Genomic DNA, 25611 nt, shown 5'->3' on the forward strand with positions numbered 1-25611 from the left:
ATGTAATTTAGTGTCTGTATCCATGTTTGGTAGCTGCAGCATGATCTGCTTATATTTGCTGACATATTTTTCATCTTCCCCTGTGTTTGCTTGAGATTCCTCCATTCATCTCTCAATTTGAATTTTTCCATCTTTGGAATGAAATAGTCCTTCAATTCTTCCTGGAGTTCTTCCCACGAAAAGATGGTGTGGCCCTGCTCTTGTTCTAGCAGGTACCAAACTGGCATCGTCCTCCTCTAAGTAAATGGCTACCACCTCCGCCTTCCTGTCTTCAGTTATTCGTGCATACTTCAAGTACATGTCCACCTCTGCGATCCATTTCTTCAAAACTAGCCCATCTCTCTCTCCCTTGTACTTGGCTGGTTGGGGCATCTTGAATTTTCCATAGTCATCTTCTGAACTGTCACTATCTTCCTCCTCTCTACGGTGGTGCTTCTTCTCCTTCTTCTTGTCTTTCTTTTTACTTTCTAATTCTACTACTTTCTCTTTCTTTTTCCTTGTATCTTGCGCCCTCCTAGATGTCTTCTCTCTACCCATTCTATCCATCTCCTCTTGCATTCTGTGTCTTTTCTCCTCTTCTTGTTGTTGTATCACCCATTCTCTATAGCCCTGCTCCACTTCTAGTTTTTTCTTCCTTTCTTCCTCCTCTTCCTTCATCTGCATGTTCCTCCATATTGACTCCAGCATGCCTGACATACCATCTAATTGTCTTTCCAGTCCGGCCACCTTCTCCTCTTGGGCCACTCTCCATTCTTGCTCTCTACTCTTCTTTCTCTTCTCCATTGTTGGGAGGGTGACGTTCTCCCTTTCGTCCTCCATGTGGTTGGTGGTGGTGTCAACGCAGGGAAGCCGCGTTTCGCCTGTGGTGGTGTGGATCGTGTCGCGGGGAAGCCGCGTCACGTCTTTAAACGGTGGGGTGTCGAGATGGTTGGGGCGTCACGTCGGGGGGCGACACGACGTGGGGCGTCGCGTTGTGGGTCGTTACGACTTCAATCTCTTCGAGGCACTAGATTTTTCCTCCTGCTTCCGTGAACACTCATTCACTCCGAGCAAGAGTCGCTCTGATACCAAGTGTGATAAACTTGCACTCGTTACGCACTCAACATGGCACAGAAAGGTAGTACGATATATGAGCCTAAAGTATACTCTTGAATTATTCAATCCAAAAAGCGGGACAACATAAACACATCCCAGGACTACACCCTCGTGACGTCGCACATAAGAAGGTTCACTACTGGATATAGAAAATCACAGGTAGAGTGGAAACAAGGCAGGGCTTTGAGTCACTACTACTCCCTATAAAAGTGGATTCGGTAGCAACGGAAAAAATACTTGGGACGGCTAGTCTAAAACAATACATACTCTCGAGTTCCAGGCTTTCTAGCGCAGGCAAGATGATGGTGCGGCTGCATTATTGGGATGCAACTGCCATGGTTGCAGAGAAATTCACAGTCTGTACACTGTTGGAAGGCATATTTACCAGCAAACAAGAATCCATGGGACCCTCTCTTTGTGCGGCGCCTCATCGTCGCCACCGAAGAATGTCAGCAAGTCAGCGGGTTGGAGCTTCTGCAGGAGTTCGCTCGAATCCTGGACAGTCCCTATCAGCACACATGGAAGAAGCACCCTTCCTCCCTAGACCACGACATCCAACGTCTCTGCCGCCAGGGGCAGCTGCTCCCTGCCCTGCATGCCCTTTCCCGTATGGACCGCCTCAAGGCTGCACCTTCCGACCGCTCTTACTTGGCATTGCTCCAGGCATGTCAACAGCAGAAGGCTCTCCTTCATGCCAAGCATGTCCATACCCACATCGCTTGTTGGCACAGACTGCATGTTCCCGTCGCCCTCACCGAGCACCTCATCATGACCCTCAGCAAGTGTGGTGGCCTCGACCTAGCCCTGGGCATCCTCCGCTCAATGCCGTCTCGTACAACCTATGCTTGGACTGCCCTGATCTCAAGCTACACTGCACACGGTCTATTTCAAGAAGCACTCGTGATGTACTGCGAGATGCAGCAGGAGGGGTTGCCGGCTGACGAGTATACTTTTGTTAGCTTGCTTAAAGCTTGTCATAGCCTATCTGATCTTCGACAGGGCAAGAGATTGCACTCAGAGCTTTGTAGGAAGGGCCTTCAATCGGACATTTACATTTGTAATACCCTTATATGTATGTATGGAAAGTGTGGAGATATTGAGGAAGCAGAAAACGTCTTCATTGGCATGTCCCACCATGATATGGTGTCATGGAATGCTATGCTAGCAGCTTATATTGATGGGAGCCAAGGAGAAAGCGCCCTAAAATCATACAGACAGTTGCAAGAAGAGGGTATGGATCCAGAGGAGCTAACATTTGCTCTAGCTCTTCAAGCATGTGGTATCCTTGCAGATGACCAGCACTCTTTAGAATCAGATGGGCATTCACTTAAAGTGATGCCTTTGGAAATTACTCATGCTTTACATGCTGATGCTAGAAGGAAGGGGTTTGCATATGCTGCCTACATGGGAAACACCCTGATCAGTGTGTATGGCAAGTGTGGTACCAAGGTAGAAGCAGAAATTGTATTTAGTGAGTTTCCTGAGCGGAACGTTGTATCGTGGAATGCAATGCTTAACACATATATGGAGTTTGGCCATGCAGAGAAAGCTTTCCTCTTGTATAGGCAAATGCAAGATGAAAGTGTCAGCTCAGATCATAGGACTTTAGTGGCTATTCTTAAGGCTTGTATGGTTCTTGCAGATAAGGAGGATCCTATCACTTTGGAAATTGGACAGGCACTACATGCAGCTGCCTTGAAATCGGGATTCACTTCTAATATCTTTATTGGGAACAGCCTTATGAGTATGTATGGGAAATGTGGAAACGTCATGGCGGCTGCAAATGTTTTTGATAGTCTACCCCAACCAGGGGTTGTGTCTTGGAATGCGATGCTTTCAACATACCTCGAACAAGGCCAAGGAAAAGAGGCTTTACAACTGTATAGACAAATGCAAGAGGAGGGTACAAGTCCTGATGACCGGACTTTTGCAATTGCTCTAAAAGCAACGTGCATCATTGCTGAAAGTGAAGAAACCACCATTGTTGAAGGAGATCTGGTTAAATCCAAATCTTTGAAGATTGGCCAGGCATTACACGCTGATGTACGGAGGAATTGCTTGGACTCTCTTTTTGTTCAAAATTCCCTTATGTGTATGTATGGAAGGTGTGGAAGCATCAAAGAAGCAGAGACTTTGTGGTGCAACATGTCACAGCATAACACAACCACATGGAATGTGATGCTAACAACGTATACTGAACAGGGGCAAGGTGATAAAGCCTTGCAATTGTATAAATGCATCCAGAAAGAGTCAGTAATTTTGAATGATGTTACACTCATTTGCATTCTCCAAGCCTCCCATGAAACAGGGACTGTGGAAATTTGCAAGGAGCTCCATTTTGCGATCGTCTCTGTTGGTCGTGAGATGTTCCCTCCTCTGGCAACAGCTCTAATGCATGCATATGCAAGTTTTGCAAGCATGATAGACGGTCAGGTAGTATTTGATGGACTGCCTGAGACCGATGCTGTATCATGGAATGCATGCATTGCTGGCCATGCACGAGAAGGAAACTGTGTTGCATGCTCAAACATGTTGGCGGAAATGCAACTCACGGGGATCAAGCCAAACCGAGTTACATTTCTTTCCCTGCTTACTGCTTGCAGTCATGCTGGCCTTGTATACCAGGGCATAAAGTATTTCCACTATATGAGCAGTGATTATAATGTAACTCCAGACTGCAAGCACTATACAGGTATGGTAGATCTTCTGGGGCGTGCAGGAGACTTTCAAAAGATAAAGTTGGTTTTGCGGAAAATGGCAAAAGAGGCTGATGTGAATGTTTGGTTGTCCTTGCTTTCAGTCTGCTGCACACATGGCAATGTAGAGCTGGGGAAGCAGACATTTGATCATATGGTGTCTCTTTGGCCAGAAGATGCTGCACCATATGTGGTGATGTCAAATTTATATGCTTATGCTGGGCTTGAACTCCTGGCAAACTGCAGGGAGAACTCCATAAAGGGAGGTTTTGTGTGGAGATGAGCCTTATAAATGAACGGATTGGGTATCAGCAGGTAAAACTATGGTGTTCCACGCTGATCACCAAGAGTGAGTATACATCTGTCACTGGAGAGGCTGGTTTTAGATGGAAAGCAGCAGGTGCCGGCCTTCTCAGGAGGGGGGGATCAGGGTGGTAAGGCTGGCTGGGAAGATCTGGCTGAACGGGACCTTTGGATCGGTTGGCAGCGGCGCCCCACGAGGGGATCTGGAAGAGTTGGAGGCTTGGATCATTGGATGAGCCTTATATTATTAGCTTCTTCCTGGGACAGCCCAGGTGGGTATATGTATTTTGATGCAGGATGTTTGTGGTTAGGTCCCATGTCCGAGGAGCACAGCATCATGGAGCCATTCAAGTGTGCCTACTGAACATGCCTGGTGCGCAAATGGGTGTCACTTCCTATGGCTGATAGTCCACATGTTAGGAGTGACGCAATGCGTCAGTGAAGGAATAAGATCAATGTGGGTATATAGACAAGACAAACATATAGATGAAACAATATCTATATAAAGAAAGAAATAAAGGAAGGAAAAGAAAAACTGTATTAGATGCCTCTTTAGGACCAAGAGACATACACCAGAGTTTTTAGTTGCAGTCCATTGGGGCTTGCTGTTGGCATAAAAGCAAAACTCTCATTAGGGTGATATAAGCACCAAAAGAAAACCAACTACTAAAGTTATCAAAGTTACTGAATACATTATGACCCAAAAGTAACTTAATGTTTTTAAACTCCTCTATGATGACTTTATTACCTCAATAAATTGCCAATTTGCCCTTCTTTGCGGGTGCCTTTATTTGGGCCATCTCTCTTGGTTGTGCTAGTGTAAGTTCATTTGCAATCTGTACTTTCGTTCCCTTCAAACATTTGGAATGCTTTAGTTTTCAACTTTATCTTCCATGCTTCCAAACTTCAAAGTTGCTTGATTCTTTCCTTGCATAATGATCTACCAAGATTATCCATTGTAATTTTTGTTCTAGCTTTGGTCTTTGTTTGGTCTTTAAGATGTATATCTCTAGACGTTCTTGATACTCTCCATTAGCTAGTTTCTCATGTTTCTTAATGTCATTCCTTAATGAGGTCTCCTAAATGTGTATGGAAATACAATCTTTTTCTTGATAATGTAGGTTCATTAACTATTGAGAAGAAAGTGTTTGTCATATATTCTCGTTGTATCTCAATTACTCCGATTTTGTCTTGCACTTTGTCTGCTATTTTTGACTTCGCCTTCAAAGTTGTTATTGTTATAGCCACCTTTGTTGTTAGCTTTCCCTCTAGATTTGTTAAGTCTTGAAGCACTTTGATAAGTAAATTTTTTGAAACAACAATGAGACGCCAAAGTAAAAACACTTATTTGGGATCTAGGATTGGAAAAAGTTAAAAAAAACTAGGAATTGAGCGTCCCAATACACACACTGACTAGCACAAATGTATATGAGGTTTGAAATTAACCTCTTAACCCATGGTGGCTTGATAATTGGTAGATGGTTGGTGTGGATGTGGCACAAGAAGATTTGTCAAAGATACCTCATGCATTGTGTGAAGGTATTGAAGCATGGTCTTTGGCCAGGTGAGGAGGCTAAGTTTGTTTGGAGAGAATATGCAAGATTGTCTATTGTATAGACCCAAGTCTTGGTATGCATGCCTTTCTTTTTTAAGTTGGGTCTTGTGTTGTCGACAAGTTCTTGAGTTCCTAATTGCCCCTTGGTTTAGGAGCTTATTTGGAGTCCTATAAGGTTGGTGTATATGGAAGGCTTGCTATTAGTTGATCTTTAATGAAGAGTTTTTGTTGTTATATGTTCGTTTGATAAAGCTTGGGTCTCTATTATCCATTTGCTTAGAGAACGCTAGGATGAGCTTTAGGATGACTCAAGTTATAAACAAGTGTCCAAACATCATTTTCTTTACTTTGGGATGTTCACAACGTTGCAAGATGGTACCCTCTGTGGTTTCATTTTCCTTTCCTTTGACTAGTTTCACCTTCTCATCACATTCCTTGATGCGATTTCCATATATTTGATGCAACTCTAGCTCTTTGTGTGATGTAGAACCCATGTAATTTCTATGTTTTGCTATGAGTAATTAGTCGTCTATACTTAACATAAAGCAAATAGCTTATAAACGAATTAATGATAGACGACTAATATAGAAGGCCTTGCCTAACTCTACTTTTTCCATCATTGTCACTTACCAAATAAAAAAATTGTACGAGCCAAGGCAAAAACTGGTGGTTATTATGTGTTATTTTTGTTTACGCTAAATTGGAGGAGATTTAGTATGGTGCACCAAATTATAGTCACATTCTTGTGTTCATTTGGATGTTAGATTAAGGATTAGTTTAGATAGTAATATTCTCCTCATTTTGAAGACCCATAATATCACATTTTTATAACACGAAAGATATGATGGGATTCTTTTTATAGTTAATCAAAACAAAAAAGAGAATGAAGGTGTGGATCATGGGAAACCTGATAATGATTTAGAGGGTAAGGTGTGCTAAGATTGTGGGAGAGAAGGAAGGAGTCTCACTTGTAGCTTTCTTGCTTGCACAATGGGAGAATACACACATAGGTGGAGGCTGAAAACAAATTTTCTCTTCTTAGTTGTGTAAGCCAAAAGAACTCAAGTACATAGAAATAGAAGAACCCTATATATGGGTCTCAAACCAAACTCAACTAACTAAGGTGGCATACTAATTGAGCCACGAACTAGAGTAGATAAGGATAGCTGTCATCTAGTTATTTTTCATGGGCGGTGTACCAACCGCATCTGCAACTGACAAGTCGGTGACATAAATGCACAACGGTCACCCTGGCATATCACGAGTGGAGCTCGATATGTCAACACTCCCCCTCGAGCTCAATCCCAATTCCTGCACATCAAGCGGGTCTCTGAACTTGCGTAGCTTCTTTGCGCCCAATGCCTTCGTGAATATGTCAGCTACCTGATCCTCTGTGCTGACATAAACTAGATCAATAAGATCTAGTAAAACCCTCTCCCGCACATAGTGATAATGCACCTCAATGTGCTTTGTTCTAGCATGATAGACTGGATTATTTGCCAAGTGTATACTACTCATGTTGTCACAATAAATGACAACTGGCCCATCTGTAGGCTGATGCATATCATAAAGTAGCTTATGCAACCAAGCTACCTCACATGCAGCCATTGCTGCACCCCTATACTCAGCCTCTGTGCTCGATAAGGCAACTGTAGGCTGTTTCTTGCTGCTCCAAGTGACTGCAGCACTTCTAAAAGAGAACACATATCCACTGGTAGATCGTCTATTAGAAATACTACCAGCCCAATCAACATCAGTGTATCCATGCAACCGTATCTGAACCCCAGTCTCATAAAATAGTCCATACTGCAATGTGGACTTCACATATCTGAGTATGCGTCTAGCCGCATCCAAATGCGGTTTTCTTGGAGCCTACATAAACTGACTTACCAATCCAACAGCATAGCTCAAATCTGGCCTAGTAATAGTCATATAAATCAAGCTTCCTATTATGCGTCTGTACATAGTAGGGTCTTCCGGAAGCTCACCTGCATCTGCGCTCAGCTTCACATTCTGCTCCAAAGGAACTGAAATAGGCTTACAGCCTATCATCCCATATTTGGACAGCATGTCCAATCCATACTGCCTCTGCAAGAGCTGTATCCCACTTGGTGATCTAATCACCTCAATGCCCAAGAAATAACGCAGCTCTCCCAAATCCTTCATCTCAAACTTCTGCTTCAATAGCATTTTCACATGAAGGATACCTTCATCATTGTCACATGTTATAATCAAATCATCAACATAAATGACAAGTAGCATAATACATTTCTCTGTTTTTCTCACATAAAGTGAGAAATCTGCCTTGGAAATTTGAAAGCCAATAGTGACAAGATACTGTCCTATCTTGTTAGACCATGCTCTAGGTGCTTGCTTCAAGCCATACAAGGCTTTCTTCAACCTGCAAACAAACTTAGGATGAACAGCATGCACATAACCTGGTGGCTGCTCCATATAGACCTCTTCTTGCAAATCACCATGCAAGAAGGTATTCTTTACATCCATCTGATGTAAAGACCATTCCTTTGATGCAGCCATAGCAATGACTGCTCTTACGGTTGCCATCCTTGCAACCGGACTGAATGTTTCTTCATAATCAATGCCATATGTTTGTGCATACCCCTTGACTACTAATCTTGCCTTGTATCTGTTCACAGAACCATCTGCATTGTGCTTCACCTTATAAACCCACTTACAGCCAATTGCATTCTTACCTTTAGGCAAAGGTACCAACTCCCATATAGCATTTGCTTCCAAGGCATCCATTTCTTCATCCATGACTTTCTCCCATTTTTCTTTTCCCATGGCTTGCTCAAAAGAAGTGGGTTCTGGTTTCTGTATCACTTTGACCATATATGCATAGTGGATGGCTGTAAATCCATCATATTTCAGCCTATCCACAGGATACCTAGCTCTAGTAGACCTACGCAAAGTAGGCTCACTTCCAGGTGCTCTCAAAACATCCCTGGTCTTCCTTACTCCAGGTGTAACAATAGAGGGGATACCCAACTCATTATTAATGCTCTGTTCTGAGCCACTGGATTCACCATCCACATAAGAGTGACCTGCATTCACATCAAACATGGGCTGATCTACCTTCTCTTTTCCTTTTCGTGATACCTGCATACCACTATCTGCATTGCTTTGAGAAGATTCTCCTGATCTCAATCTGCCTGTCCATGGCGAAGAATGTGAACCACTGCTAGAGGACGCTCCAGGTCCACTAATATCTTGTGACTACTGCTGTGAATTCTATGCAGCATTATCATTTTGTGCATCTACATTATCAATCACATTTACTGGTTTATACCAGCTACTCATCTCATCAAAAACAACATCTCTGCTCACTGTAAACTTACGAGTAGAAGGGTTATAGCATCTATACCCTTTCTGCTACAAAGAGTAACCAATAAAGATGCACTTCTCAGCTTTTGGATCCAACTTGGATCGCAACTCATCTGGCACATGAACATAGGCAATGCAGCCAAAAATCTTCAAATGAGAAATATCTGGTTTTCTACCAGTATACCTCTCCTCTGGAGTCATCCCATGTATTGCTGCAGTGGGAGTCCTATTCATTATGTAGACTGCTGTAGCAACTGCCTCAGCCCAATAGAAATCTGGCAGGTCCTTTTCATTGAGCATGGCATGAGATACCTCTCCAATATGTCTGTTTTTTCTTTCTGCAATTCCATTTTGTTGTGGGGTATGACTGCATGAATATTGCTGCTTTATGCCATGCTCCTGCAGGAACCTTGCAAACTCATTTGAGAGGTACTCTCCTCCTCCATCTGACCTTAGGCATTTTATTTGCATGCCTATTTCTTTTTCAACCATAGCTTTAAGAGTTTTGAAATGCCCAAAAACTTCACTTTTCTTTTTCATAAAATACACCCAAACTTTTCTGCTATAGTCATCAATAAAAGTGACAAAATAATGACAGCCTCCAAGAGATGCAGCTTTAGTAGTCCACACATCAGAGTGGATTAATTTCAATGGCTTCTCACTCTCTTGAACATGTCTAGGAAATGGTTTCCTTGCCTGTTTTCCAAATTGACAGGCTTCACATACCTTATGCATTTCTGCAACCTTGAATTTAGGCAATCCTGCAACAATATTTTGGGCCTGCATTGAATTAAGTCGCTGTACATTAACATGACCAATGCGTTTATGCCAGATATCAATATCTGCAACTACACCGGTCCCATGTGCAAACATTGCTGCACTCAATTTAGGCATGTCTGGATCCAACGTAAACATTCTACCCTTCTTCTTTCCTTTTGCTATCAAGCGACCTTTATTTTTCATATCCTCAACAAAGCATCCATGAGGATTAAATTTGACCTGCAAGCCCTGCTCAACCATTTGACCAACAGAAACCAGATTCTTGGTGATATTCGGGACATGAAATACATCAGACAGGTATTTCTTTTTCCCATCCTGCATAGACAAAGGAATTTTTCCAATTTGCACAATAGGATGTGCAGTATCATCACCAATCTCCACAAATCCTGGTTTTTCCATTTTCCTTGTATCCTCCATCCATTCTGCATGACCTGTCATGTGGTTTGATGCACCTGAGTCAACATACCACACATCATTGCTTTCTTCTGCACTTGTCACAGAATTGTTCATGTGCTGCACCATAAACAAATGCTCATTTCTGTCATCACCCTGTCTACTAGAAGATGCATAATTCCCTTGTTGCAATTTTCCATTCATGATATCATTCTGCTTTTTATAGCAGTCTTTAGCCATATGACCCATTTTACCACAATAGTAACATTCAACATTGCTGTTTACATTTTGGCCTCTTTGCCATCCACCACGACCTCTTTGGCTCCCCCTGCCTCTAGAGTTGCCACGTCCTCCTCCATAGGACTGGTTTTCTTGAGTTTGCTGCATATTCTGATTTCTACCACGGCCTCCAAATCGGCCTCCTCTACCTCTGCCTCTACCTCTTCCAGCATTTGAGTAGAAGACAGCTTCTTTTGAAGTTCCTCCTGAAGAAGATGCACCACCATTTCTCTGCTCCTCAGAAATTAGAAGAACAATTAACTCCTCGAAATTAGGAAATCTTTCACGGACGGAAATGGATGTTCGGAACTGTGCATAATCCTTTCCTAGACCATTCAAGGTCACAGAAGCTAAATCATCATCTTCCACTGGCGACCCAATGGAAGCAAGTGCATCTGCAATCTTCTTCACCTTCATGTGGTAGTCATTGATGCTCATATTTTCTCTTTGCACATTATGCAACTCTTGCTTGAGCTGCATTTTCCTAGCTTGCGTATTTGTGCTATACATTTTTGACAAAGTATCCCATGCCTCCTTTGGCGTACTTGCATCCTGAATATGCACAATCATAGAGTCTGAAATACTGATAGACAGCCAGTACATAACTTTCCTGGCTCTCTCATGCTATGCTTTGAATGCCTGCATTTGCTGTTGATTGGGAACATCAGGAAGAACTGGTTCTTCTTCATTTCCTGCAACAAATTCCCAATATCCTTTTCCCATAAGGAAATTCGTCATTCTAAACTTCCATGCTTGGAAGTTGTTCTTGTCAAGCTTTTCAGTTACAATTTGTGAAAGAGAATCAGACGCCATTACAGAATAGTGCAAAAAATTCTGTCACTGCAGAGAACACAACTTCAGCCTCACAAGGGCTAATCTACAAAACTGACGAAAGTGGTATTTGACCGCAGAATCACTTCCTAGTGACGATTTTGCATCAACAGGCAACAAGGATGATTCTGTAACTCCCAATGTCTCTGTACACAAGCATATGATGCAATTTCTATGGTAACTTTTCACTGACCTGTAGAACAGTGGTCGCACAGCATAAAACAGGGCTTTTTCCTGAGTGCGTGCAGAAAACTTCTGCCTCCAAAACAGGCCTCGAAATGGCCTCAAATAAAAAAAACAGGGTCACCAAGGGCTAAAGCCCTTACTCGCAGCATATACTGCCCTCTTGCTTCACCGCGGAGGGCGTCTCAACCTGAGACAATGCACTCTTGCAATTTCCGGTTGTGCTACCTGCAGAGATCTGCTTCCAAAACAGAAAATGAAAGCAACACTGCTCCTCTTACTAGAACACCGCAAGCTTGGCTTGCTTTCTTGAGCTCCTTACCACAAACAAGGCTCTGATACCATGCTAAGATTGTGGGAGAGAAGAAAGGAGTCTCACTTGTAGCTTTCTTGCTTGCACAATAGGGGAATACACACAGAGGTGGAGGCTAAAAACAGTTTTCCTCTTCTTAGTTGTGTAAGCCAAAAGAACTCAAGTACATAGAAATAGAAGAACCCTATATATGGGTCTCAAACCAAACTCAACTAACTAAGGTGGCATACTAACTGAGGCACGAACTAGAGTAGATAAGGATAGCTGTCATCTAGTTATTTTTCATGGGTGGTGTACCAACCGCATCTGCAACTAACAAGTCGGTGACATAAATGCACAACGGTCACCCTGGCATATCACGAGTGGAGCTCAATATCTCAACAAGGTGTATAGTCAGATGGTAGAATGAAAAAAATAAGGAACTACAGCCTTATAAAAACAAATTGATCATATACATATGAAGTCTGAGATTGCTTGGCCCAACCTCATTAACTATATGGATACACTCCAAGTGTTGCACCAATAGAGACGAAACAATGATTGCAAGACTTAAAGGAATGAGGATTGTATGTCAAGGTTAAGTCAAATTCTATTAAATAACTAAATTGAATTAACCATATTCTTGTGGCATGCCCTTTCTTGGCTTCTTTGCACTTATTCTTATTTTCAAACCATTGAAGTAGCCCTTTTAAAACTTTATTAACAAGCTTGAAGAAGTACATGTGGAGATTGTTGAAGAGGAAAGAGAAGGGATGAATTAAATAACACAAGATATGCCATAATAAAATGGCTTTATAGATGTAATCACATTTTTGGCTCCTGTTCACACTTATTATGGGTTGGATGTACCTTGTGTATATCATTTGGTTTTATATGAAGTTGCATATAGATTTTCTTTGCATGGATGTAATGTACCTTACTAATGAATTATCAACATGAACTACATATTGTTGAATGGATGTTGTCCACAAGGTCTAGTTCTATATTGAGTGGTATATGGATTTTCTTTACATGGATTGAGTCTACCTTGCTAATGGATTATCGACAATAAATGAATATGGTTAAATGGATACTCTTCCATGTTATGAACATGGCGATATCAAGATGTGAGATTATAGAAAGCATCATTAAATGGATATAGTCGTGTTAAAATAGATCACTAGTTGGATAATTTCTTGTTAAATATAAGAATTATTAAAAATTTCAAATAAAAAATTGAGAGTAGCTTAGGAAAAAAGGATATCATGATGTGTGTTGAATTAGCTTGCTAGAAAATTTGGGAAGTATTTGATTGAGTCTCCTTGAATCCATCAAATTACAAAACATGCCTCATTGGCCTATTTGAAAGTGTTTTTTCTCTTCTTGAATGAGTTTCCTTTGCAATTTAGGCCATTAAAAGCTGAATTGTTAGGGAGGTGAACTAATGTATTTCCACTAGCAACACTTGGAGATAATAATATCAATACACAAAATGGCAAGACAAAAATCAATTTTGATGTGGAGAGATGGTCATCTTCAAAATATTTTAAGGTAGCGTCCCCTTACAAGAAATTAGGCACAAGATGTTCCATACTATTCCAACATCAAGATTCCAAGGGAGTGGATATGGCAACATGAAAGTATTTCCATCCTATAGAGACATGTCCAAAAAAGAAAAGAGTGGGAATCGTTACTAGTCACCTCATCAAAACTCAAAGCAATCAATGTTTGACCTCTTTTATAGACTATTTCATAGAGGTAATTATGCATTGCTATCCATTGTGCATTTTCACTGTGAATCACCTCATCAAAACTCAAAGGAATCATTAGATGTCTCTCATTTGTAAATTTTCATTTTGCTTGCAACAACCAATGTTTGACTTGAAGAGATGGAACTTCCAAAAGTTGTACACTAGCTATATTAAACTCAAACACTACATGCATTCTACACTATTTGTAATAAATTTATTCAAGTGTAGTTCTAAACATGTGACCTCTATAAATAAGAATTTAACTAATTAGATCAATCTTGATCAAGGTCATGACCAAAATTCACGGTTCTCACCTTTTTGGGGCCACTCACTTACTACCTCTTTTTGAAGAAATTTATAGCTTGCAAAGCAAACATGGTTCTTTAATTATCTTGTCACAATTCATTAACCTTGAAAGCAAACAAACCAAACATGGTTCTTTACTTATCTTGCCAGAATTCATTAAAGAGACCATTCAAGTAGCATGCCAAATTCTAAGTGTTCATAAAACTATGTTACCAACTTTATCATAAAATGTATAAGACACTCAAAGCATATACATTACCCTTTTTCTCTTTAGTAGAGAGATTACATGCTAGTTGAAAAAAAACGGACATGAAGGTCCCTTTGTGAATAGTGGTCTCATAGTGGTAGTTGTTTGCTTGGAAGCTTGTATCATCTTTGCATCTCAATAATTAAAAAATCATTTTGTAGATTGGACATTGACTACTCTTTTGTGCACATTGTTAAGCTGTGCTCTAATATGAGATGTGTGTGTGTGCGTGTGCGTGCGCGTGCGCATGTGCGTGCGTGTGCATGTGTGAAAAGCCAATGTGGCCTATGAGACTATACCAATGCATACAAAGAAGCATGATACTACTGGGAAAGAGAGGAAAAGGGGGAAAAAAACTATAGAAATACTCTTTTCATTAGTGAAATATCTCCCTCATGTGAAATTGTAACTTTGTGTAATTGAGGTGCCTCAGCTTTTGTCTACTATGTTGATCAATGATAGCTGTAATTTGTCTATGATAAGGGGTGTTTGGGCCTCCTCCTAGGTGGACATGGGTGTCTTGTTGAACTCAGTACCAATGCTCTATTTAAGGAGGTACCCCCTAAACATGTAGCTCCTCTACAAGATAGCCATACTAATTATCTATCAACACTAGTGGTTGATCCCATGCTCAACTATGTGGTCTTGAAAAAGTCAATCTCTACAATTTTGAAACTCTGAATCCCAAACACCTATGATCTTCAAATGGAATCACCTAGCATAGAGGGCCAAAACCCTCTCTCAAAATAAATAATGATATCTACCTTGAATACCATAATATATTGTACACTTATAGATATAGTGCTCCTCGATCTCTAGCTCCCTTGAATATAGCTTGATTCCAAATGACATTATTCTAAATTCATAATGGTTATACTTGGTGTTGAAGGTTGTTTTGGCACATGCAGTCTACAATCTCTATACCCTCCCGTCTACATGTCTCAATCTTTACATGATCCATTGAGATATAGATTTTTCCAATAGTTGCACATAACCCATGCGAGAGCTAAGTATCCATATAGCTCGATCAGGTGACAAAACCATCCTCAAAGAGTCGAAGGAAATAGCTCTAATAATGTGCCATCCTTGTGCTATATGGGGAAAGGGGTCTAATCTAAGTCCTCTCTATATCTAGTCTCACTATGTCTATTTTGATTACGTGATGGTTTAGCTCCAATCGACTAAGCTTGAGTGTAGATGCGAGAGGAGGGGGGATAATTTGTCAACCTATAGACCATGCAAACTAATCTCGACACACATCTAAGCATATCAATAGTGACTGTCACCCTCCACTACTAATTATCTAAATGAAATCAATGCTAGTTGTGGGTATCTATCTTGAGGTAGCTCCCATAGTCTATGTAAAAAAGTTATTATCTAGAACATGGCCTCAACTACCATACTTTGCTCTCATTATCTCTCTGGATACATGATCTCGTTGAGGGTTACTCCATGTTGTCACATCCATCATAAAACTCCCTCTCTAGTCCATGATAGTCTATCATTTATTGATTTCTCATATGCTAGAGGCTTGGGTCACAAATGGTTGCTCCATATAGGAGTGTGGGTGTAACTAGTGTGTCAAATAGCCACAATTTGGTGTGTAGTTCATGGAACTATATATGTGCACATTGTCTCTCCAATGCACCCAATGCTACATATGCTTGTACTAGTGGAGCCTTTGATGTCTCTTTTTAGAAAATTATGGTCCTTTGAAAGTGACTCCCAAGTATACATACTATTTGATAGACTCCAATAGCTCTCCATCAAAAGTAAATTGATACTCAAATCATGTCACCTAAGCAAATGAGGTGTTGAATACAGCCTTGGCTTTCTCAAGGTACATTCTAAGGTCTCTATCTCTACAAAAAGCTAATAATGCATCCAAATGTCTTTGTAGTCCCTCAAGTTGAATATAAGCACAATGTAATATCAGCAATAGCATGGCAACTAAATTGGTTCCAACCCCTCCTTCTCTATTAATATTTCTGAGACCTCATCTATATAGCATCATCCACTATCTCTTATAGACCATAAATACTCCACTATATCTCCTCAAGAATATCGATATCTTGTAGTATCCTTATGAGTCTAGCATATGGATTTGTATTAAAAACCTTGCAAAAATCCATAAGACAATAGCACAATCACTCAACACTTGCTCAACAATAGACCCATATATCTTAGCCAACTTATGGAAAATCATAATTTGCTTATAATTAATAGGTATAATAGCCAAGTGGTAAACCCTACCATTTGATCAAGTACTCAATGATAGTTGTGGCCTATGACCTCCACAGGGATATACTATACAATGCCTTCTTCATCTATAGGTGGCAGCTCCTCCACATAATCAACTTGAGTGCCAAGGAAATGCTTAAGATGGCTAACATAGAAAACATTATGAATCATCTTGGAGGAATGCAGTTTCAAATGGTAAGCCAAGTCTCCTATGTTTTTAAGGATCCTTTATGGCCCATAGAACTTGTGTGCAAGTTTGTTGCTCGAGTTGTCTTTTAAGGTCGAATATCAAGACTTAGGCACTTTCAACAATACTAACTCTTCTTCTTGAAACTCCATAGGTCACCTCTTCTCATCACCATATAACTCCATCTGCTCTCACACTTTCTTAAGATTCCACTTGCACTTCTAAATAAGGGCATGCATATGTTCTAGCTTTCCTTTACCATGAGGATTAATCTTCTCACACTGAATAAAAATAGGGAGGGGCACTTTATAGCTAGTATGAGGCCTTGAAGGGAGAAACACCAATACTAGAATGGATAGAGTTACTCAACTAAGTGTAGCCATGAGTCCCACACATATTGCACATCATGACAAAATTGCATAAGATAAGTTTCCAACCACTTATTGACTCTTTCTATCTTGCCATCAATTTGAGGATGATGTTATATAGATGGATCTAATTTAGTGAACATTGAGCTAAAAACCACCTACCCAAAATTGCTCATAAATTGAGAGTTCATATCATGAACAATGACTTGCAATAATCCATGCAGTTTAAATATATATCCCATGGACTGATTGCAACTTGTGATGCAAAAAAATGAGTCTTGGTGGGAATGAAATGGGCTATCTTGGTGAGTTTATCCACCACCACATAGGTAATGTTCCATCCCTTCTTAATTGTAGGCAAGTTAGTAATGAAATCCATGGTTATGTGCATTCACGTTCCTTCAACGTTAGGTTAAGGGTTGCATCAAACTATCTGGATTATGAGTATTGTCCTTATTCTACTTACATGGAATGCACTTAGAAACATAATCTTTTACATCCTTCCATAATCCCTTTCAGTGAAAACTCTTGGAAATCTTGTCATAGGCCTTGACAATAACTAAGTGTCTAGCTATGGCCAAAAAATGCATCTCTTTCATTATCTTCTCCTTTGGAAATAAGAAGTATAAGGGATGTCAATCTAGCCATTGAACCAAATGAGGCCATTTCTAAACTAAAAATGAGAGCTTTTCTCTATCCCTTGCTACGAATTTGAACATAACTAAGTTTTTCATAAAAAAAGATAGGCTTCTTGCAACTCTTCAATCCAATCGCTATGAAGCTCAGTAATGGTGGCTAATACTTTACATGTCCACATTCAAAAGAGAGAATCAACCACTATATTGTCCTTGCCCCTTGTATGGGTAATGTCAAAGTCATAGTTCTGTAGTGTAGCTACCTACCTACATTACTTGGGAGTAAGATTTGATTGGGAGAGGAAATGCTTAAGGACCCTATGATTACTCTTAACTCTAAATCAATTGCCATACAAATCATGGTTCCATTTCTTTATTGCATGGAGGATAGCCAACACTTCTTGATCATAGACATTCATTTTCATTTCCTTCTCTATAAGATTGCAATTCTCAAATGCAATAACTCTATACTCTTGTAACAATACTACACCAAATGCCTCTTCCATTGGCATCACAATGGATGATAAACTCCTTAGTAAATTTTGAGAAAACCAAAATAGGAGCAAAAGTGAGCAAACACTTCAACTAATTGAAGCTTATATCTATAATAGCATCCCAAAAGAAAGCTTCATTCTTGAGTCTATTAGTCAAAGGGGCTACAATAGTCACATAATGGCTAATAAACCTACAGTAAAATGATGATGGACTAAGATATTCACGAAGAGTAGTAGTATTTGTAGGAGTTGGCCAATTTCAAACACACACCACCTTCTTAGGATTTGCCTTAATTCTCTCCTCACTAACAATGTGTCCTAAGTACTTTGGCTTTGTCTACTTGAAAGAGCATTTGGTCTCCTTAGCAAAGAGCCTATGGTGTCTCAACACATCAAATCCCTTTCTTATGTGAAATAGATGATTCTACAATTATCTTTTGTAAATATGGATATCATCAAAGAATACAAAGACAAATTTGAAGAGGAATGGTTGTAGTATCTTATTCATAAGGCTTTGGAAGGTGGCTAGGATATTAGTCAACCCAAATGGCATAACCAAAAAATGATAGAGCCCTCAATCAATCCTGAATGTTATTTTGACTTCTTCATCCTCTCTCATATGAATCATCTACTCAAGTCTATGTGAAATACTTTGCCTCTGTCCGCTCATCTAATAAATCATCTACTCTAGGGATGGGATACGTGTTCTTTACTATGATATTGTTAAGGTCCCTATAATCAATGCACATCTTAAAGGACTATCTTTCTTCTTGAACAAAAAGACTGATGAGGTGTAGGGTGAAGAACTAGGTCCGATGAAACCCATCTCTAATAGCTCCTTGATTTGCTTGGCATTTTCTTCACACTCATATTTAGATAACCTGTAGGATGGCTTATTGATTGGTTTTGACTGAGGCTTCAAATCTATGGGGTGATTAACCACTCTATTAGGAGCTAAAGCTATGGGCATGTAGAATAAGTTTTTATACTCCTCAAGAAGAACCTTCAATGCTGAATTACTCGTTGATTCTTTAGACTAATCTGATACCTCTTTATTTAGGTGAAATATAAATATTTGAGAGCTTCTTTAACTCCTTAAGTTGCTTTGTAGTGATGATAAGCAAAAAGTCAAATTTATTATGGATTCCATTAACAAATAGATGAGTTGTTCCTCACTAACAAACTCCATATAAAGTTGTGATAAATCCATACTAATCTTGCCTAGTGTCATCAACCAATCACACTCTAATACCACATTTAGGGGGCCCATTTCCAAGACAATCAAGTTCACCTATGCATCATAATTTTCAACCAAATATATGGGAACTTGTGAGCACATTTGGGTGCTAAATTCCTCTTTTCCATTAGCTAACTTTACCTTTATGGGCTACTTAAATCAATGGAAAGACAACTCAACCTATCAATGGCTTATTTATTTTTACAAAGCTATGAGTATTACCATTGTCTACTAGAATAAAGACATTTTCCCCAACGAATGTTGCCTTGAATTTGGAGTGTATTCAAGCTCCTAGAACTTATTACGAATCCATAGAGATAGAACAAAGTGTAGTGGTAGCAACATGTTGATTTAATTGCACCTAGATCAAACTTTGTGTGTCCACCCAGGTCAAATAGAAGGCCATCCAAAGGGCCATAAAATTGCTCTTGATCAAAATCCTCTTCATACTCTTCATTTTAAGCATGCACTACAACTATTGGGTCCTCAACTTCTTCTTCACATATTCAAGAACAATGAATTATAATTCTTCCCCTTTGCATTCTTGTAGGCACACTTTAAAGCCTAGTCAATTGAATACTTTTTCATGCATTTAGAGCATAGGCATTTTTCTTTCCTCTCTCTGGTGAGTGTTCATGGGAATGAATTTTTGTCCACCATTTGATAAAGTGTTATATGGCATATTATCACCTTGCTTACTTTCAATTTTGGGGTTGACTACTGCCTTGAAGTTGCATTGTTTCCTTATTTCCTTGTAACATTGAAATGCTAATATGTAGGAACTTTAGGGTTCTCAAATGACACGCTAGAACCTCCAAAGTTTCCCCCAAAGTCACCTTGTTTATTTGCAAACTTGGGCTATCCAAATGATGGCTGAATATTAACATCCTTTTTGTATTTTTGAGCATATCACTCTGCCAATTCTATTGCCTAGAAGAGTATGATTGGTTTTGGGGCCATAACATCTATTGACAAGCTTAGATCCAAACCATAGATGTATTTATGCAACTCGGCATCATGACTTCTTTTCAACTGGAGACACAAATACCTAGGTCATCTAAGCCTTAAAGTCTTCCCAACCATGAATCTCATGATTTTCTCCCTTCACATACCTCCAACACATATGTGCAAAATCCCTCTAAGTGAAGACTAGAAAAATGAATCTTTTGATCATCTGACCTAGGTTAAATATCAAAGTAGGGCTCAAGATTGGATATCCATTCCTCTAAATCAAATGGGGAAGATGAGTGCCCACTGTATTTGGTCAACAAAGTTTTATCATCACGAAGCTCTCTTTCAACAAAAGCTTGCTACCCATTAGAAGTTTGTGGATGTTGGTCTAAGTAACTCTCATTTGGGGCTAAATTATTGGAGGAACTCCTTTGATAAGCAATCTAAAATCTTCATGGAGCTTGTTGTACCTTTACTCCTTGAGGATTTTTTGTAAGAATAATCACAATGGGGTCCTTGCTATTATGGGATGGTTCACCACTTTCATAATTGCTATTAGGAATCACTTTGCATCCAATTATACTTGATCGAAAATTAAAAGCTGGAGGTTGAAGAGACTGTCTTATCTCACTCTTGTTCCTACTCCCTTTATGAGCCATTCACACTGCCACAAGTTGTGAGATTAGAGTCGTTAGCTTGTCCATAGAGTCCTTTGTGGATTGGGTCATGTGATAGATTGCCTCTTTGGTTTCATTAGGAAAAAAATGAACTCACAAATGGTTCCTTAAAAATAATATAGTTTAAGATGTGGGCCTTTTGGATTGTCCAATAGGAAGGCTAGATGTTGACATCCATGGAGGGTGAATCTTCTCTCTCCAAATCTTGGGTTTTCTATTTAAAAAAGGGGTAGGGGGGATTAAAAAAAGGGAGAATGAATAGTACACAAAATTTGAGTTTCTCTCACCTCGTATTTCCCCCCCTTTTTTGGAGAATTTTCAATTTCGGTTTTTTTCCCTCTCACGAAATCAGTTTGACCCTAAAGTTGAGCAACATACCACTTTCCCTCTCTTCTCTATACTCGTGAATTTTCATCTCCATTGAAGCTCCCTGAGTAATTAGGGTTTTGAGTGTTTTGCTTACCTCTGCACTTTCTTCTCCACGCAGCTCCAAATTTTGGGTAAAACACAGGTGCCCATCTCTCTTTGCATTTTCTCTTGTTTGCTATTTTTTCAATAGGGTTTGATGCTGTTTCTTACTATTGTTGTTTTTTTATTGCAGAGGTTGTTTGGGGCAGGAGACTGAGGTGCTCATCTCTCTCTCCTTTCTTTCCCCCCTCTCTCTATGTGTTGTTTCTCTTTTATGTTGTGTTTTCAATAGAATTTGATGTTGGTTCTAATTGTTGTTTTCTTGCAGAGTTTATTTGGAGCAAGTGGCAAAGGTGTTAATCTCTCTCTCTGTTTGGTTTTTTTTTTTTGCTGATATCTTTTCAATACAACACAATGTTAGTTCTAACCCTTGTTGTTTTTTTGTTGTAGAGATCATTTTGGGTGACATTGCATAAGTGCTTATCTCTCTCTCCCTCTCTCTTTCTCTATCTATGTTTCCTCTTTTCTACTATTTTTTCAGTATACCTTCATGTAAATACTAACTCTTGCAAAATTGTCTTTTGCATAGATCAATTTGGGCAAGATTGGATAGGTGCTCATTTCTTTCTCTCTCCTGTGTACTCACACAAACTCTCTCTTTCTTCCTCTCTGCATTATCCCTTTTCTACTATCTTTACAATAGGGTTTGATGTTAGTTCTAACTTAAGGATCAATTGTTGTTGCAGCACTTAACACAAGGTAGAGCAAAGATTCTGTAGCTCAAATTACAGGTAAATCTACCATATTTTGTGGTGCCAAATTTTATTCGTTTAATTAGTGAATTTTATATTTGATGGGATTGATGTTTTCTTATGTCCATCATTTGCAATGGGTTTTGATTAGCAATGATTCAATCTTATCTTCAGTAAATCAACTTATAGGTAAATTGGCCCTGTTTTGTATTGCTTCTATTCATGCAGTTATCTAGATATTTTTTGCTAAAAGGAATTCATGCAAGTATTTTTGTTAAAAGGGATTCATGCATGTTGTGCAAGGTTTAGGTGAAGCATATAATTCTCCGTCAACTATTTTGATGTGATGAGTGATTCCTTTGTGTTGGATGATATGGATATGTTGGAAGTCGATGGTTCAAAAATCCTTTGCTTTATTGCTCCTTTGTGTCCATTTGGATCTCCATGCCATCCATGAAACTCTTGTATCATATCATCCATATAACACACAATGTGTTGAGTCTTAGAATATCTCAGGTGTCAATCCAATGTGCCTATTAAGATTTTCATGCCATGTGGTTGCTATCCTTATAACAACTATTCTATAATACCCACATTTCATACAATGTATTGAGTCAAATCAGACTCTTCATTATAATAAAATTTATTTTGGCGAAATTCTCTGAGTATTCTTGTGCTATTCTTTTCATTATATTTCATGTAAATGGTATGATTAAAGTGATATCTTGAAATTAAATCTATACTTTGTGTTGATGTATATATCCACATGCGTTTCGATATTGATGTTTATGTCTGTTTACAAAAGTGTAAACATCTCTTAATGTCATGTTGAATTGTATGGCATATTGGTGATTATTGGACAGACTTAAAATGCTTATTATTTAGGGGTTAATACATACTTCTTTACATCTAATGCGTAGGTTATAATGTCTGAGAGAAGAACAAGCATTCTCTCGATAGAAGTACGTAACAGAAAAGATGAAGAAGGGAATTGGATCACTGATACGTATCATTGCTCATCTTGAGTACATATGTGTCCAAGTATGAAGGGAGCTTGCAGGGTGAAAGCATCTGCAATTTCAGATGTATCAAAGCACTGGAAGGGTAAAATTTTAGCTCTCAGATAAAGGAATTTTGATTCTCACCTTGTAACAGAGGCATTTGTACAACATGTATTCATGCAAAAACAAATACATATTGCACCCACTATGCCCTTTCAACGAAACATTGCAAACAGTAAGTATTTGCAACTCATTGAGAATGAGAACTTTCATGATACCTATGTAATAGCTTGTCTTGTATTTACAGAAGTATACCCTTCGAATTGCTGTGCTAGCAAAATGTTGAGAGTTTCACTGGTTCTTTTAAGTGTTACCACCTCGAAATTGGTAGATTGCTCTTTGAGGGGCGTACAACTAAGCAACTTGCAGAGGACCTTGTTTTTTTCTATGGCTCCAAGTACATATTGCCCAAGGGGAGTTGAGAATATGGAACCCTTGAGTATATGCACATATCGAATCTCAATAGCATAGAATGGCCATTGTGTAGTAGCGACATTTTGCACATGTGTAGCACAAAAATTTTAGCAGACATATTGAATTCTATGAAGCCAAGCATCGGCTCAAAGAATGTACAAAACTTGTTCATACTGATTGCAATTTTTACACACATGTTCAAGGAATGTAAGGGTTTGAGACATACCAAAAGCACACGTCATAAAAAATACATCAGAGGATTATGTAACAAGGATTCTAGGCAAAACTTGGACATAAAAAATAATTCACAATCCTGACACAGTGGAGTGTCGAGTCACAACAAGGGATATGGCTTTCAAATAAAAAATTTATCTCTTATTTGAATATTATGTTACTTTGGGATTAATCGGCTAACTTTCCTTTCCAATTACAGGTACTTTGTCGCACGACAAACTTTATGCCTAGTGTTCAAGTATCGTAGATGGAGGATGCTCAAGGGTAAATGGTTGTGCCTTGATCAAGACATGCGTGAAAGTGCAGCTATGGATGTTACTGTCATTTGTGAGGGCCGCGAGCCCCAAGTGTTGCAAATGGAGGATGATTGGCCCTTGAGTATAATGCGCCAAGAAATCACAATGTTAATGCAAAATCCACCTGTTAGCTTCTATTTTAAACTAGATGGTAGGAAAATTCGAAGCCGAGCTGAGGATACTATTATTGGCGGAAAGTGTGTGGCTCCACATAGTTTAGAAATTGTAGAGTCTCCCTAAAAATCCCAACACCACAAGTTGTAATATCCAACACTTGTAAATTTTTGGATTTTTTTGGCCAATAGAATATTGTCGCTTACAAACTTGCAATATTTAAAAATTATGCTATTTAGGCAAAATCATACACTTGTTATACACTTTTCACATCAATACATTAACATATGCATATAAACTTTACAAATATGTAAGTAAAGCCATAACTAAATATCGTATGCGAACAACCCTTAATGGTTTAAAACTTAAGGTTTTTAAGGTAAACCTAGTTTAGTTCTTGTTTCATTGTCTCATTTCACACTTTCTCTCTTCATCTCTTTATCTCCACCACATCCCTCCTACTTGCTACGATGGATGCTCGCGCACACTTTGATGAGTGGATCCACGAGGCTATCTTTGCCAACCAGGGTGACGAGATATTTGAGGTTTTCTCTAAGAACTTCAACCTTGAAAGTGTGCTCTCATTGCTAGATTCCCCCCTTCAAGTTTTGGAGGACTTTGTGAGCTCCTTTGCTACATGCACATACTCCATCGAGGGATCCGACATGACTTGGGTGCCTCTGAAACAGCTCATGGTATTTCAGGTAGGGAAGAATCACCAAAAAGTGGTGAGTAGGTGTCTGGCCCATGTGGATCCTTCGCATAAAGTATGCACTGTTCCCATGGGAAGTGTAGTAGGTACATCACCTTTGGATCTCGTGGAGTGTGATTGCGTATTGGCAATTTACCTCCTTGCATTGGATACACCGCTAGAGGAGGAGAGCGATGAATATACAACTGCAGAGGTTGTTTCTATCACATACACAGGAGAAGAACCGATTGAAGAGCTCATAAATGTTGAAGAGGAACATCAAGTGGTGACAGAGCAAGGGTTGGCTCTCATGGTGCCATCTTCTTCAAAACAGCCACAGGTCGACAAACCCAACCTTGCCTCCTTGACACCCATTGAAGTAGATGGTGTACAATACTTACTTCTATCAGATGTACTGCAATACTTGGAAATGAAGGAAGAAGAGTTATTTTTTATCCTATTCAGGGATTCAATGGAAGATCTGATTGATTATGATTACATGGATGTGCATCCAACACTAGCAGAGATTGGAATATATAATGGCACAAGCTTAGATACTGTGAGTGCGATCATAGCAGCAGAGGAGCATATTACCTTGGTTGAAGAAGATTACCTTGTGCCCGATGCTAAATTTGAAGCACTACAGCATGATTTGTTCGGACCAAGGCCCCAGCTTCCTACCAAGGAGTTTGTAGATCCCTCTGCCCAAAGAGGTGCCTCCCTGACACACGAGGAAATTAAGATACAATATAATCTGGAGAATGTGATATTTCTAACTACCATATATTTTTATGC

The 25611-nt window shown here is 39.4% G+C and overlaps 1 protein-coding gene across 1 annotated transcript; it reads left to right on the forward strand.

The window, feature by feature from the left end:
- The first annotated feature begins 1419 nt into the window (after positions 1 to 1419).
- Positions 1420 to 4074, forward strand: LOC148010643 (pentatricopeptide repeat-containing protein At5g27110-like). The gene has a single exon (XM_087671560.1). It carries the CDS (start codon positions 1420 to 1422, stop codon positions 4072 to 4074), a length of 2655 nt encoding a protein of 884 aa, XP_087527686.1.
- Positions 4075 to 25611: the final 21537 nt, after the last annotated feature.

Source organism: Lygodium microphyllum, chromosome 29 (genome assembly GCF_053477565.2).
Source record: "Lygodium microphyllum isolate KBCC chromosome 29, Lygodium_microphyllum_v1.1.10, whole genome shotgun sequence".
Lineage (NCBI taxonomy): Eukaryota > Viridiplantae > Streptophyta > Polypodiopsida > Schizaeales > Lygodiaceae > Lygodium > Lygodium microphyllum.

What these genes read in the sequence shown, in the direction of transcription:
- LOC148010643 (XM_087671560.1), top strand. Translation starts at nt 1,420, where the DNA reads ATGCAACTGCCATGGTTGCAGAGAAATTCACAGTCTGTACACTGTTGG.